At 41.8% G+C, this 17207-nt stretch overlaps 1 protein-coding gene across 1 annotated transcript in view; it reads right to left on the bottom strand.

Annotated features, from left to right (window-relative positions):
- Positions 1–2406: 2406 nt before the first annotated feature.
- MBD2 (methyl-CpG binding domain protein 2) overlaps positions 2407–17207 on the bottom strand; it is a 70577-nt gene continuing 55776 nt past the window's right edge. The window contains exons 6-7 of the mRNA XM_034401564.3: positions 4880–5024; positions 2407–3374 (exon numbers count right to left, since the gene is read on the bottom strand). Of these exons, the coding sequence (XP_034257455.1) occupies positions 4895–5024 (130 nt within the window). The 3' untranslated portion in view covers positions 2407–3374; positions 4880–4894. The remainder of the gene's footprint in view (positions 3375–4879; positions 5025–17207) is intronic.

Below are 17207 nucleotides of genomic sequence, written 5' to 3' on the forward strand. Positions count from 1 at the left end.
ATCTTCAACCTGTTACTTCTTGTCCTACCCTCAGATGCTTTGGAGACTAGATCAGCTTCCTCTTGTCTGTGACAGCCCTTCAATACTGGAAGGTTGCTATCCTATCACCCCAAGTCCATCTCTTTGATAGACTAGACATACCTATTTCCCTTAATCATTCATCATATGGCTTAGTCTCCAATCCCCAATATTCATCGGTGGGTTTTGAATATTCTTACTACCAGTTCGCTGTGCACGCACACCAGTAGTGGGTTGCCCCGGTTTGGACCAGTTCACAAGAACTGGTAGTAAAACTGGCGAGAGGCCCCGCCCACCGCCCCGGATGTCATCATCAGCGATCTGTGCATGCGCAGAAGCAAGGAACATGCACAGAAGCAAGGCATGCACGTGAGCGAAGTGAGCCAGTAGTAAAGGTAAGTAGTAAAGTAAGTAGTAAAGGTGGTGCACACACTCACTTCGTGCACACAAGCACCTTCCACACATGCGTCCAGACTTCCGTGCATCCATCCAGCCTTGACAACGTGCCTAAATAGGACGGCATAGAGGAGGGGCGGAGGGCGGAGGGGCAGGCCCACCCATGAGCTCTGCTACCGGTTTACCCAAAATGATACGAACCAGCTGAATACCACCTCTGCCATTATTGCTGCACTCCTTCTAGGGTCTCAACATCTTTTTTTTTTTTTAATTTGATTTATATGCCGCCCTTCTCCGGAGACTCAGGGCGGCTTACAATGCGTTAAGCAATAGCCTTCATACTTTTGTATATTTATACAAAGTCAGCTTATTGCCCCCACAAACTCGGTCCTCAATTTACCTACCTTAGAAAGGATGGAAGGCTGAGTCAACCTTGAGCCTTGGAGAGATTCAAACCAGCAGTAATTGCAGGCAGCTGTGTTAATAACAGGGTGCTTAGACCACTGTGCCATCAAGGCTCTTTTTTGAATCATGGTGACCAAAACTGGGTGCAGCATTCAGGTTTTCTAAAGTTGGTTGGCCAACATGAGAAGATAAACTGAGAGTGCATTGCATCTTGAGGAGAAATAACTCCCAATCCAATTTTAGGTGCAGGTCTTCAGTATCTGAATTTGAACAATGTCCTTGGCCATGTCTGAAGAAACAGGCTCATTTAGGAGGCAAAGGCATGTTCAGCAGAACCTAGCTTTGTTCTCCACCAGGAATCTATGGACACCCAATGTTATCCATCAGAAGCAAATACCTTCACTTTATATCTAATGATGGGGATGGACCTAAAAACGTTATCTTGCAGTGAAACAGAAAAATTACTATTGATTTCCACGGTGCCTCCGTGAGTGTTAAAATTCTCAGAACTCCTAATTTATGGTCAAGTTGGTTGAGAATTTGAAGGATTCTTGGTTTAAACAGCAGGAGGATGCCAGGTTGAAGATGGCTGACCTATTCTAGACCTTTCACTCCTTTTGATTGGTTAAATTTATATGCCACCCATCTCAATAATATAATGACTTTAGGTGACTTACAATATATGTTAAAAAGTGTGGCTGCATAAACAGAGATCACGTGAAGATCACATGATTAACACATGAAGTGTTAATACCACTTTATAATACCTTGGTAAGGCCACACTTGGAATTAAGTTTTGGTCACCACAATCTAAAAAAGATGTGGAGACTCTAGAAAGAGCGCAGAGAAGAGCAACCAAGATGATTAGGGGATTGGAGGCTAAAACATATGAAGAATGGTTGCAGGAACTGGGTATGTCTAGTTTAATGAAAAGAAGGACTAGGGAAGACATGATAGCAGTGTTCCAATATCTCAGGGGCTGCCACAAAGAAGAGGGAGTCAAGCTATTCTCCAAAGCACCTGAAGGCAGGACAAGAAGTGGAAACTAATCAAGGAGAGAAGCAACTTAGAACTAGAGAGAAATTTTCTGACAGTTAGAACAATTAATCAGTGGAACAACTTGCCTCCAGAAGTTGTGAATGCTCCAGCACTGGAAGTTTTTAAGAAGATGTTGGATAACCATTTGTCTGAAGTGGTAAAGGGTTTCCTGCCTGAGCAGGGGGTTGGACTAGAAGACCTCCAAGGTCCCTTCCAACTCTGTTATTCTATTCTATTTAATTCTTCCCTGGACCCTGCCAGTTGAAATTCTTTGTCTGACAGGATCTAGAGATTATCTTGTGATATAGACAATGTCCTATTCTTATTGCTTGTGATCTGGTCAACGGCTGTATTAAAGAATACCTATCAATCTGTCATCTATCTAATCTACTATCACCTTTTAACTGAAAATTAAATATATTGTTTTTCCTCCTTGATGAATAAACACCAGTGAACTGCAAGACTATCCTACAAGTCATCTTACTATCATACAAATAATAATCATCACTCATCTTTCGTGTATCCATTTCAAGTCATTTGGGAAAACCATTTCATTGAAAAAATACTTTCCTTTTTTTTTTATTAAGCTCATCCTCACAACAACCCTGTGAGGTAGGTCATGATTTTCCCATTTTATAAAAAGGAGGACGGAGGCTCCAAATCCGATGTGGGAAAATTGCACACTCGTTGAAGTGCTTCCGTAATTTGGTCAAGAGTGCAAATAAATTTCCCAATAAACTTAACAAAAGGCTTTAGCAGCTTGACATTCGGCATTCGCTATTTTCACTGAACAATATTATCTCTGCCTAATGCTCAGTAATAGAGATAGGAGCCTTGCCTTAAATTATAGTACATTACTCTAAAAATTGTAATTGCTCTGAATAAAAGTATTTATTTCTCTTTAGAGAATGATGATGGGTCAATTTACAGATTTTTTCCCATTCAGTTCCAGTATAAAAAAAAATCTTTTATATAATATATGTACAAGAAATCATGACACAATCTTTTCTTTTCTTTTTTTAAACTGGGAAACAATCTGTTTTCCTGATCTATTCTTGCAAAAAAACGCACACATAAAAAAGAAGAAGAAGAAATGCTCATTATTTAGTGCTTGCCAGGTCGTCACTACAGGATCGCCAACTTGGCATCGAAAAAGCTCAGCTTCAGTCTTCAGGAACTGCTTGACATCGCCAAACAAATAAAATAAAAAATAAAAACAAGACTTTTGAAGTCGTAAGACACAAAATAAAGAGTAGGATCTTTTCTTTCTTTTTCTCCCCCCCTTTTTTTCTTTCTTTTCTTAACAAGATATGTACATCAAAAATAGGATAATAAAATAATAATAATAATAATAATAATAAGAGCCGAAAAAGGGCATTGGTTTTTAATGCTATTAGAAAGCTATATAAATGTGCAGAGGTCTTCTTCTATCACAAAAGACCAACGGAAATCATAAAAGCACTTCCAATTTCCAGAAATTTTTATCTGGGAGTCTCTTTTTCTTTTTTTTAAAGTACCTGTAAAAAAAAAAAAAATGGAGGGGAAAGAGAATGAATGATGATGTTTAAAATGATGCATAATTATTCTTTCAAGTCAAAAGCTTCAACCCAGCAAACCCCCGGAAAGTCTAACGTAAGCTTCCCTATATTCCGAAGTCTCAAGATGGCTGTGATAGTTTAACTGAACTTGCCAAGAGCTTCAATTTTCTACAGAAATCCACTTCTCATCATTCTTCTCTTCTCGTTCAGCTGAAAATTAGTCCAACGGAACTCAATGGGCGCGTGCAGAAAGATTGAGCTGTCACTGGCTTAAGTTCCTGTTATTTCTTACAGAAATTGGAAGGAGGGAGGGGAAAAAATTGGAAGTGGGGGAGTCCCATCTGCCTCTTGTCTGGTGCAAGAAATGAGGCACTGCCTGCAGATAAATAAGCGGATGAGCAGATAGGCTGCACTGGGGAAGAGCTCAAAGGGAATTCTTCAGAATTGGTAGCCATTGTGACGGACAACAGTGTCTGTAAACACTGGAGGCTTCGGACTAAATAAGAGCTTAGTCAAAGGAATCTGTCTTGAGTCCATCATACATCACCATGGTATTTTTCTCCATCTTCTCGGGGCGCTGCAGTAAAGCATTCCTGGGGATTGGTCTCATTTTTAAACTGTTATACAGAATGCAGTTTTTAAAAAATAACTTTTTAAATAGGGGATGAGACGAACTGAGCTCTGTTTCTGTTTAGGGTTCTGTTTCAAATGCATTGCTGCTAAGCATTCTGAGGAGGGAGTTTTCTAACTTGGAATTTTGCAGTGCCTCAGAAATATGGTTTCATTCCTTGCCCTTCCCCACTACATGGAATTCAAAATATAAGGGAAAGATTTGTGGTATGCTACCCGGAGTCACACTTGTGAGGTGGGTGGCCATAGGAGAAATGGAGAGATGCAGAGTATGGAAATAGGGAGTTAGGAGGGAGAGAGGTGGGTGGCCATAGAAGAGATGGAAACATGCAAATTATGAAGGGAGGGAGGGAAGAAGAAAGGAAAGGAGAAGGATGTATTAAAGAGATATGTGTGTGTGTGAGAGGGAGGGAGGGAGAGAGGAAGGAAGGAAGGGAAGGAGAAGGGTGTATTAAAGAGATGTGAAGGAGGGAGGGAGGGAGAAGGGTGTATTAAAGAGATGTGTGTGAGAGAAGGAGGGAGGGAGGAAGGAAGGAAGGGAGAAGGGTATTAAAGAGATGTGTGAGAGAGAGAGACAGGGAAAGAAGGAGGGAGGGAGGGAGAAGGGTGTATTAAAGAGATGTGTGTGAGAGAGGGAGGGAGGGAGGAAGGAAGGAAGGGAGAAGGGTATTAAAGAGATGTGTGTGAGAGAGAGAGACAGGGAGAGAAGGAGGAAGGGAGGGAGAAGGGTGTATTAAAGAGATGTGCATGTGTGAGAGAGAGAGAAAGAGAGAGGAGAGGGAGGGAGGGAGGGAGGGAGAGAGGGAGAGGGGGAGAGAGAGAGAGAGAGAGAGAGAGAGAGAGAGAGACTGTACCTGATTATTTAATTCTTATGCCTCTTCTCCATTGTCCATTTCGACCTCATCTACTTCTGCTGCATCCGTAGCCCGGGACAAGATGTCTGCCATCAGTGCCTCCTCCAGTTTTTTCCGTACCTGTTGCACTCGCTCCTCTTGCTTCCTGTTGAATAATGCAAGAATCCGTAAGGGAAGGTTTTTTTGGTTCAAGCCGAACATGGAATGCAAAAACGGACAGCCAGCCAGCCAGCCAGTCTCAATTATGCTGCTTTGGAAGTGCTACGTGCTAAGACACACATCCTTCTTACTGGGTAAATCACACATCAAGCAAATGTTTTACATCCGCAAAAACATTCAGGTACCAGAGAACACCCAACATCAAACACAATGCCTCTGGTTGAAGCGCCAATGGGAAAACTACTCCCATGTTTATTTGAAATTAAAATCTACTCTCCCTATCAAACCAGATAGATGGGGCGGGGGGGAAGAGCAAAAAACATGAGTTCTGTAGATGCACCAGCCTCATCTTTTCAAAGACCATTTTTCCCCTCTTCCCCAGGAAAAATCTATCGATGTCATCCTGCAATTATTTTTCTAGAAATCGAAATGCTCATCTGAAATCAACTCGCATGTTTAAGTCCTGAGCATTCCCAATGCACCTATTCGAATCTTCACCGTCTCCATAGCCTCTGCAACCTTGGGAAAACTTAGCACAGCTAAAAGAAAGCCACTTTGAAGCTGTGCTACAGGTTTTTTAATACTAGTTTTATTAAAGTGTACCATTGCAAAGATTTAAAAAAAAACAACTAATAGAAACTAAGAAAAATATAGAAGAGTAGAATGAGAGAAAGTGAAAAAATACTAAAAGAAATATACATTAAAGAAAAACGATATATAAACAACTTCCCCCTTCATCATGACAAATACAAACAATTGCAGTAGCTTATTATCTTCTCTAATGCTACAACAAAAATACTCTTCAACGTTCGATGAGCATTTTACTCGTTTGAATTTTACTTGTATTTGTGATATTAGGTTCTTGTTCCATTTACATTTTGTAAGAAATTCATGTTTGCTCATTTTCAAATTCAGATCATTCAGAGTTGATTCCACTTTTAAAACAGGGTTTTATCTTTTAGTTTTTGGGTCTTATGAAAAGTTTTTGAAGAACAATGATCTTTCATAAATATTGTTGGTTCATTTCAGGCTACTTTGTCACTTGTAAGTTTCTATTATTGTTCATGGTTTGTTTGTTTTTTTGCTATTAAATAAATATTCTATTGATCAATGAAAAAAAATACTCTTCATCCAATGTCTCATCTCATATTTAAACAGATTTTTAATACCTCGTCATTTAACTCTAGTCAAGAAGAATCTAAGAAACAATAATCTATATATTTCAACCTTAATCAAACAAACTTGTTTATATTCCTTTCCTTTATTTTTAACCCAGTAACATCGGTTTCTTTAAAAATACAACAAAGGAATGCTCCTTCCCCTATTAACTATGAACAACTCTTTACAACCTCATTTGTTCATGGTCAAAAAAATCCATTAAGAGTTACCAGAAACAACTATATATTTTTAACTTTGACCAAATAACCTCACCTTATATTTAGTATTTTAACAATCTTAATCTTTATTTCCTTTGAGTAGAATCCTAGGACTTGATTTGTAAGTGCTCCATCGCTGGAGGCTTTCAGGATTGGACAACCATTTGACTGACATGATATAAGGTCTCCTGCCTTGGGTAGAAGATCTCCAAGGTCCCTTCCACTCCTATGATTCTATGAATTTCTAAAACTCTGGTTGTTCTCCGAGGCCTTGAGATAGTACAGATGTAGAGCCTCCTTTAATTATGCTTGTTTTATTATTCTTCTGGTTGGCTGCGATTTCTTTTTATATGTATTGTTTTTCTTTTTATCTGTAAACTGCCTAGAACTGTCAAGGAGTCGGGTGGCATCAAAAATGGATAAAAAAAATAATAAATTTTAAAAACTCAATATCTATGAATCATTTTATAAAGCAAAGCCTTGAATACCTTTTCAAAACCCATCAAAGATCAGATTATCCAAGAGAAATAATTTACTTAATAGAGAGCCCTTGAATCAATAAGACCTACCTCTGGCTGCCTATCTGAATTTAGGAAGCGTGGGACCTAAACCAAGGCAGATACCCACGTGAGATTCTGGAAGGATGTAATAATTATTCCATATTGAGACGAAAAGAAGCAGAAGAGGAAGGAATATCAGTTCTTGTACTGTTCAAATAGGGAAATATAGAGAAATAAAAGAAGTCCACCACAAGGCTATGGGGGTAGATTTGGGGCATGTTGTTCTAGCACTATGAAATTAGGGTAAAATACAATAGTTATAGGATAAGATACAATATACTTTAATACATAAATATATAAAATTTAAGAGGGGAGGGGAAGGGAAAGGAAGGGAAAGGAAGCCAATTCACTTTTGGAATATGTGAGATTCTCGCTTAATGATGGCAACCAGGACTGTAAGAACTGTGATCATTAAGCCCATCGTTACATGGTTTTTCAACTTATAACCATATTGCTTAATGATAGGGTTTCCAATCCTAATTAACCAAGGGCAACCTATACTACTCTTTAAAAAGGCAAAAAAAAAAACCAACAAAAAAAAACCTCTTGGTTTTATTTTTAACTTAAAGTTTAGGAGATCAAACTTTAGAGTGGAAATCTACCAAAAAAAAAAAAAGGGAAGGCATGGAATGGATTTAGATGGATCCACACATCTAAAATGTTAGATAATTTAATTCTTCCCACCTCCCATTGCATTACAACTTAAAAGAAATGAATGCCTTTAAAACACTAACACTTTTTTTTTATTATCACGGATAAGATATTACTAAGATTTATTTTTCTTGGTTTATTACAAAAACAACAACTTGGGTTATTTGCATGCCAAGACTGTAAATGTACTTGGTAAAACAAATAAACAACAAAAAAAGAGATTAATACATAGAACTGCTATACATTGCGGTTTACAGAACTTTTATTTTTATCTTTCCATATGGCATATTACACAGAGCCATATTTTAGTAGTGTTTGGGGGGCAGAGGATGTCAAAACTGATGAATGAGATTTATTTTTAAGCAACATCCAAGCAAAGAAAAGATATTTCTATAAAGTATAAAGCTGAGGATCTGGATAAAAAGCTATTCGGTGCATAATATAATTGTCAGGACTGCCATGTTGCCCCACCAGCTAGGCTTTGCTACATGCCGGTTTAACGTAAGAAATGGGGGGGGGAGGGAGCTATGGGGTGGGATAAAGGAGGGTGAGCTTCAGGGGAATCAGAACTACCCATTGTGCTATCCTGTGAGAGCCACCGGAAGTTCCAAAGTCACATCATGGAATATTGGTGGCACAGTGGTTAGAGTGCAGTACTGCAGGCTACTTCTGCTGACTGCCGGCTGCCTGCAATTTGGCAGTTCGAACCCCACCAGGCTCAAGGTTGACTCAGCCTTCCATCCTTCCAAGGTGGGTAAACTGAGGACCCAAATTGTTGGGGGTAATATGAGGACTCTGTAAACCGCTTAGAGAGGGCTGTAGAGCACTGTGAAGCGGTATAGAAGTCTGAGTGCTATTTAGAATATTTAGAATTCTTTATTGGCCAAGAGTGACAAGACACACAAGGAATTTGTCTCCGGTGCATAAGTTCTCAGTGTACATACAACAATAGCGATATCACAGTCATTGTAAAAATACGTTCATCATAAAACATTAAATACAACACTTAGTGATAGTCATGGATACTAAATAAGCAATCAACATAAATCATATAGGATACTAATTAAACAATTTAAATCGGAAGATGTCTGCAATGTCAGCTTTATTGAAGATATTGAGACATTTCTTTCCCTTACTGGATTTATCTGCATTACTTCTCAGCTGGTTTGCTTTTCTGAGGGAATAACTCAGACCTCCGAGATCCCTTCCCTATTCTGTTGTTGTTATTCTTTCTCCTTTTTCTTCCTCTTCTCCTTTTCTGCTTCTTCTCCTCTCTTCTCTCTCCCACCTTTCTCATTCGCCTCCTTTTCCTTCTCCTAGATGGTCTTCTGCTGTTGTTTCTTTCTAGATGAAAGCCATTTTTTCCCATGTCCAAGAGACATTTAGAATAGAATAACAGAGTTGGAAGGGACCTTGGAGGTCTTCTAGTCCAACCCCCTGCTTAGGCAGGAAACCCTACACCACTTCAGACAAATGGTTATCCAATCTCTTCTTAAAAACTTCCAGTGTTGGAGCATTCAGAATTTCTGGAGGCAAGTTGTTCCACTGATTAATTGTTCTAACTGTCAGGAAATTTCTCCTTAGTTCTAGGTTGCTTCTCTCCTTGATTAGTTTCCACCCATTGCTTCTTGTCCTGCCCTCAGGTGCTTTGGAGAATAGTTTGACTCCCTCTTCTTTATGGCAGCCCCTGAGATATTGGAAGACTGCTATCTTGTCTCCCCAGTCCTTTTTTAAAAAAATAAACTAGACATACCCAGTTCCTGCAACCGTTCTTCATATATTTTAGCCTCCAGTCCCCTAATCATCTTTGTTGCTCTTCTCCACTTTTCTGGAGTCTCAAATAATAAATGTTTTTCAAATAATAAATGTTTTTTTCCCCAAAAAAGAATCCATCAGTTCTGGCTTCAGGTTTTGAGAGCTGTTGCAAAATGTGTTTTTTAGAAGTACAATGCCCCTATTTAGGCCATTAAATCCCTTGCTTTGTGCAAGAATATAAATTAAAACATCTCTAACAAATGCAGCTTTTGCCAGATCATACCAGAAAAGGAGAGCCCATCATTTTTTCTAGGTTTTAATGTCAGCTCGCTTTTGCTATTAAAATATTTGTTCTGACAGACAACCAGAATTCTCCTCCCTGTAACTCAAAACCATTATTTTGTATCTGGCTTTTCAGGATCTTGATTGCTCTCTCTCTCTGATATCCTTTCAGCTGTCTCTTCTCAAAGTTAAGCATTCCCAATTTGTTCAATCTCTATTTACTCTACATGGTTTCCGTATGCTAAAAATCCTAGGTTGCATTAACGGAGGGACAGAAGGTGAAGTATTAATATTGCTTTATAAAGCCTTAGTAAGATCACACTTAGAATACTGCATACAGTTTTGGTCACCGCATTATAAGAAAGATGTAGAGACTTTGGAAAGAGTGCAGAAAAGAGCAACAGGGATGATTAGGGAGCTGGAGGCTAAAACATATGAAGATTGCAGGAACTGGATTTGTCTAGTCTAGTGAAAAGAAGGACTAGGAATGACGTGATAGCAGTGTCCCAATATCTGAGAGGCTACCATAAAGAAGAGGGGGTCAACCCATTCTCCAAAGCACCTGAAGGCAGAACAAGAGACAATGGATGGAAACTAATCAAGGAGAGAAGAAACCTAGCACTAAGGAGAAATTTCCTGGCAGTGAGAGTGTTGTGGCCCGTTAGCAGCCTGTGCAGCTAGTAGCTGATTCCAACAGCGAGGAGGCTGGTGTGGTGCTGCGCCAGCAGCCTATGCAGCTGGCACTCGAGTCAGACAATGAAGAAGCTGGAGAAGATGTGGTTCCAGAGGCGGTGATTCAGCCAGAGCCTTCAGAACCTCCAGAAGCTCCTATAAGTGAAGAGGAAGAAGAGGAGGAGCCTCTTCTCAATGCACGGGCACACAGAGCTGCCAAAAGACAGGAGTGGCTCCTTAGGAGGAGGTCTCCCCGAGAGTAAGGCTAGGGGCTAATTGGCCACTCCCTTAGCCTATTTAAGGAAGGACGACAACTGAGGCAATTTGCAGGGAACAACTTCGTTCACTCTCCTTCATCTTGATCTTAGTTCTCTTATCAGCTTCCTGCAAATTGCTTCTGGGCTTTCTGCCAACCATAGTAAGATTACAATTATTTATTATTTGGATTCTTGTAGGCTGTTAAGAAAGTTAATTAACAGCCTTTGTTTGAAAAAGACTGATTTAATTTAGTAAACTAAGGTTTGTACAGACTTTGTGTGTGCTGCGTTCTTTGGGGTTCGTAGCTGGGGCAGAACAGAGAGCAAGCAAACAGTGGAAAGGCTTGCCTTCAGAAGTTGTGGGTGCTTCATCACTGGAGGCTTTTAAGAAGAGACTGGACAGCCACTTGTCTGGAATGGTAGACTGTTTCCTACTTGAGCAGGGGGTTGAGCTATATCCAATGTCCCATCCAACTCTGTTATTCTGTTATTCCTTGTAAACCTTTCTTTACACCCATTTCAGTTTGCCTGAATTATTTTTAAAATGTGACATCCAGAATTAAAAATAGTACTTATGACAGGATCTGCAATGCATGAGATGGAGAAGAAAGGATCATCAATCCAAAACAAACATCTTTGTTTCCTCTAAGTATAAGAACAGAGTTGCAAATCTTTTGAGGAAGCATCAAAAAAGGAGGAACCCCACAACGGACACCGAGCTACTCTTCTCTCTTACAGATTTTATAAGAATCAGGAATACATCTTTAAAAAAAGCCCAGAAAGCAGCCATCTTCCACTCAACAAATCACTGTCATGTGAAAAAGCATCGTTACAAGTTAAATAAGAGTTCTGTGCCTGAAGCAAATGATTTGTCCCTTAAAGTGTTCAGTTTGATTTCCAGTCTTAATTTGCAGAAGCAGAACTGTGTGGAGAAAAAAAAAAAAGATCCTCTCTATGCAAATGGATCAGCCATTCGTGCCGATTTTTTTTTTTTTTTAAAAATGAATATGGTATGGCGGGCTAGAAATGAGAAGGAGATACGGGCTTTCTAAAGCAGGCAAATCTTAATAGCGGAAAAAGGTGGATGAAACAGTATCTCTACTGTGGTTTTAGAGTGCCCTCTGCTGGCAAATACAGGATATGTGAAATGATTTTTTTTTTTTAAAAAAATAAAAGATCCTTTAGAGACTTTATTTTATAAGTCGATAGTCTTCTGCTGGAGGCAAAAATAATAATGGGGGAAAAGAAGCCCATGCTGTTTAACTATTACACTTATATTACATTGCTCAGGATATGATGAAGCTCAAAAATGCTTAGTCCAAAGTAAGTGGGGAAAGTGAAAAAGGAGCAGAGGGGTGGTGTCATGCCCTCCGCTTGAATCAGTGGAGGAAGACGAGCCAGAACTGGAGCAGACGGAGATCGAGGGGACGGCTTTGTTGGCTTGAGAGGAAAATGGGGAGGAGCAGGCCCAGTCAGGCCAGAGCCTTTCGGGATTGGGATGGTTTATATGCAGGAAGGAAGGGGGGGCAGGATGACCAGGAGACGCTAAGCAATGAAAATGAGACACAGCTCAGGCGATGAGCAAGAATCACCCCCTCTTGATCCTCAAGCACGGAGAGTGGAGAGAAGGTGAGAACAGCACAGACTGATCCAACTATTCAGGAAGAGAGCTGCCTGCCCCTCTTCACAAGGTACACCTGGGGACTGAGATTTAAGGAGACACTATGGGGAGGGGCATTTGTCGGGAACAAACACTGAATTCATGGAGCGTTGAGTGCCAATGTTTGAACTTTCTTGGATTCCTTGCATTCTTTCTGGATTTCTTGTTTTGCAGCTGTGGTGCTCACAGCATTGGGCTGGACTATTTGCAGCCAGAGGCTGCTTGAGGTGTGTGTGTGTCATCACTTTGCTCTGGGACTTGCCAAAATTTTGGAGCGTTTGGAGAAATTTGGAACAATAAAGGGGCAGTTTGAACTGCCAGCTGCCTGTGTTATCTTTGTGCCGTGCCCCGGGTCATTACAGGTGGTGGGATATTGGAGATCACATAGCTGCCTCCTTTTCTTCAGTTCAAATGTTTCCAAAAAACTGATCAATATTTAACAAGTTTTTGTAGCTATCTTACTGAGATTCATTTAACCAAGTGAAGTTCCAATGCCGGCTGGGGAATTCTGGGACTTTAAAGTCCACACCTCTGAAAGTTGCCAAGTTTGAAAAACACTGATCTGACCCACCCAACTTTAATTTACAAAAGTAAATCAGTCAGTGGTTAGCAGCTTTGAAAGAATAGCGATCCAGGACTACTAATCAATTCCAGTGTCACTTCCAGTGTAATTTCATATTGCAGTTGTGGTACAATGCAGAGCTTCTGATCATTTTATCAGTGAAAGTAACAAATTTGGTGTATCTGAAAACACCAACAGTGTATTTTAAGGTCTGAAAGGCTTATTATCATTATTATACTATCACTCTGGTTATTCCACAGTGGACTGAAAAACTGAAACTATCACCTCCAACACGGAAACATAATCTGGTGCTCTCTGTAGAAGTGTTAGTTTCTCTCCTACAATTTGATATCACAAGTACAAAGATGAGGTAGAATGTCTCTACCTAGAATGTCAAATCTAGAATGTCTCAGCAGCTTAACACTTAATGGTATCACACCTTGGTGTGGATTTGAATTATCAACTACCACAGAGCAACAGTCTTGGCTGAAAAGCAGAGGTCGCTGGAGGAGGAACGCTTTAAAAACTAAAACATGGTGAAACCAGAAAACCTACTAACAAACTAACAGAAGTGTTGATTGTCCCGAGTTGGTCCATTCTTTTGACACTGTGTCTCTTTATAGAAAATAGCATCATAGGCAGGAGTGAAATGCTCCCGGTTCGGACCAGATCGCCCGATCCAGTAGCGATGGCAGCGGATGGTTCAGAGAACCGGTAGCAAAAATCTCTGCACCCCACCCACCCCCATGCCCAGCTGAGTGGCGCGATCATCAGAGGCTGTTTTTTTTACTTTTAAAAGCATTTTTTCTACAACCTCTTTGGCCGAAAAAATGCTTTTAAAAGTTTAAAAAAAAAAAAGCCTCTGATGATCGTGCGGCTCAGCTGGGATTGTCAGAGGCTTTTAAAAGGATTTTTTCTACAACCTCTTCCGCCGAAGAGGTTGTAGAAAAAAAATGCTTTCAAAAGCCTCTGACAATCCCAGTTGAGTTGCCTGATCGTCAGAGGCATTTAAAGCCATTTTTTCTGCAACCTCTTCAGCCAAAGAGGTTGTAAGAAAAAAAATGCCTTTAAAAGCCTCTGACGATCCCAGCTGACTTGCCCGATCATCAGAGGCTTTTAAAAGCATTTTTTTTGGCCGAAGAGGTTGTAGAAAAAATGCTTTTCAAAGTTAAAAAAAAAACTTGGCCACACCCACCCAGTCACATTACCCCACCACCACCAAACCACGCCCACAGAACCGGTAGTAACAAATTTTAGATTTCACCCCTGATCATAGGGCTGGAAAGGACCCTGGAGGTCTTCTAGTCCAACCCCATGCTCAAGGCTGGAGATATCCCAATCAAATGGTAGTCTAATCTCTTCTTGAAAACCTCTTCTTGAAAACCTTGGAGCACCCACAATTCCGGAAGACAGGCTACCCAGTGGTGGGATTCAACCGATGTAACAACCAGTTTGTCAAACACGCACTCCCCGCGCGCGCAGTACATTTGAAAACAGCTCTAAAACTTACCTTCTATTGCAGCCCCGGTGAGTAAAACAGCTGAGGTGCGGCAATCCACTCTGCCGTGCCTATCAGCTGGGCTTCAAACAAAGGAAATATAGGTCGGTATAGCGCAGGGGCGGGTAGGTGGGCCCAGCTGATCATCGGAGCGAACCTGTTCACTCTCAGCTGATTGTCGCAGCTACATGAACTGGTCCGAACCGGCTGAATCCCAACCCCTGCAGGCTACTCCATTAATTGTTCTTACTGTCAGAAAATTTCTCCTTATTTCTAGATTGGATTTGTCTTTCACAAGTTTCTACCCACTGTTTTTTACTTCAAATCTCCTAGAATCATAGGGCAGAAGGGACCTTGGAGGTTTAACAGATTGTATAACAGAGTTGGAAGGGACCACCTTGCAGGTCATCTAGTCCAACCCCCTGCCCAAGCAGGAGACCCTACATCTACGTCTACCTAGGACCGAACTCACAACCTCCTGATTGTGAGGCAAGAGCTCCACCTCTAGGCCACAGGTCTTCTAGTCCAGTCCTCTGCTCAAGCAGGAGACTCAATACCATTTCAGACAAATGGTTGTCCAATTTCTTCTTAAAAATCTCCAGTGATGGAGCACCTACACCATCAGGAAGCAAGCTATTCCACTGATTAATTGTTCTCACGGTCAGAAAATCTCTCCTTACTTCTAGGTTGAATCTGTCTTTAACAAGCCATTACTTTTTGTCCTGTCCTCCAGGTGCTTTGGAGAATAAGCCAATCCGCTCTTCCTTGTAGCAGCCCTTCAAGTACTGGAAAACAGTTATCACGTGCTTGATCCCCTTCAAATGTTGATAATCCCCAACTCTAACATCAGAAATATAATGATGCAAGAAATATATATATATATGGCACACCATTAGTTCTCTCTGAGGGTTATATATATTCATGTGTCTGGCTAGGTTGTGTTTCCATAAAACTCCTGAAGGTTTGCAAACCGCCTTTCTGATTGGGTCTATTTTGAGGGTGAATGAGGCTGCCTGTTCACTTCCAAAATCATTTCTTTTTTTACCAGAAGCTATCTCTTTCCATATCAGATTGCAATTCTTTTTTGTTAAAAAGTCTGAGTGAAAATTCCTACCCTTTTCTTTCTTTGCTGTGCAACGCTTTCAAAATATCCAACATTTGGGGGAGTGGGTGTTTTATTGCTCAGCTTTTGCCTAATAAACACGGTGATTGTTTACCCAAAGCCCAGCATTTCACAATTTGAAAACCTCAAAGGCTAGTATTTAAACATGCACTTAAGAATAATCTCAACACCGAGATTAATAAATCTCCGAAGCCCGGCTATCGGTATTTTGAAAATAGAGAAAACGGAGCTATATAGAAGCTAACCAAATCACGAGCACATTTCTTGCAGCAATTACCACGAGATCAGCAGGAAATCAATCACGGATAGCAGTAATAAAAGATGATCTGAGTCTTAAAAAGCTAGAGGTAAATGGAGCATTTAAAAAGAAAAATGCAAGCATAATCAAGTTGGACTTGGTGGTGCAAGATTGGGAATATGCCCTCTCATAACTCCTACGGCATGCTCTGTTGATTTACTTCCTTGTTTATGAGCCATCACCAAGTGAACGTTGTGTCAGCAAAAGCTGGGAAGGAAGGAAGGAAGGAAGGAAGGAAGGAAGGAAGGAAGGAAGGAAGGAAGGAAGGAAGGGAGGGAGGGAGGGAGGGAGGGAGGGAGGGAGGAGGGAAGGAAGGAAGGAAGGAAGGAAGGAAGGAAGGAAGGAAGGAAGGAAGGAAGGAAGGAAAGTAGGTGGCAGGAGGGAGGGGGAAGGAAGAAAAAGAAAGAGGGAGGGAGGGAAGGGAAGGAGGGAGAGAGAGAGAGGTAGCAGGAGAGAGGAGTGAGCGAGTGAGCAGGATGGAAGGAGGGAGGGAGAAAGGAAGGAAGGTGGCAGGAGGGAGGAGGGAAAGAAGAAAGAGAAAGAGGGAGGAAGGAAGGAAGGGAAGGAGGGGAGAGAGGGGGGAGATGGCAGGAGGGAGGGAGAGACAGAAAGGGAGGGAGGGAGCAGGAGAGAGAGAGAGGTGGCTGGAGGGAGGGAGGGAGGTGGCAGGAGGGAGAGAGGGGGAGGGAGAGAAAGAGAAAGAGAGGGAGGGAGAAAAGAAAGGGGGAGAGAGGGAGGTAGCAGGAGAGAGGAATGAGCGAGCGAGCGAGTGGGATGGAAGGAGGGAGGAAGGAAGGAAGGAAGGTGGCAGGAGGGAGGAGAGAAAGAAGAAAGAGAAAGAGGGAGGGAGGGAGGGAAGGAGGGGAGAGAAGGGGAGAGGTGGCAGGAGGGAGGGAGAGACAGAAAGGGAAGGAGCAGGAGAGAGGGAGGGAGAGAGAGAGAAGTGGCGGGAGGGAGGGAGGGAAGTGGGAGGAGGAAGAGAGGAAGTGGGAGAGAAAGAGAGGGAGGGAGGAAAGGAAGGGGAGAGAGGGAGGTAGCAGGAGAGAGGAGTGAGCAAGTGGGATGGAAGAAGGGAGGGAGGAAGGAAGGGAGGTGGCAGGAGGGAGGAGAGAAAGAAGAAAGAGAAAGAGGGAGGGAAGGAGGGGAGAGAAGGGTAGGTGGCAGGAGGGAGGAAGGAGGAGACAGAAAGGGAGGGAGGGAGCAGGAGAGAGGGAGGGAGCGGGAGAGAGAGAGAGGTGGCGGGAGGGAGAGAGGAGGAGGGAGAGAAAGAGAGGGAGGGAGGAAAGGAAGGGGGAGAGAGGGAGGTAGCAGGAGAGAGGAGTGAGCGAGCGAGTGGGATGGAAGGAGGGAGGGAGGAAGGAAGGAGGGAGGGAGAAGGGAGGGAAAGAAGAAAGAGAGGGAGGGAGGGAGGAGGGAAGGGAAGGGAAGGAGGGAGGGAGGAAGGAAGGAAGGAAGGTGGCAGGATAGAGGAGGGA

This window comes from Pantherophis guttatus, chromosome 2 (assembly GCF_059756535.1).
Source record: "Pantherophis guttatus breed Tessera chromosome 2, ASM5975653v1, whole genome shotgun sequence".
Taxonomy (NCBI): domain Eukaryota; kingdom Metazoa; phylum Chordata; class Lepidosauria; order Squamata; family Colubridae; genus Pantherophis; species Pantherophis guttatus.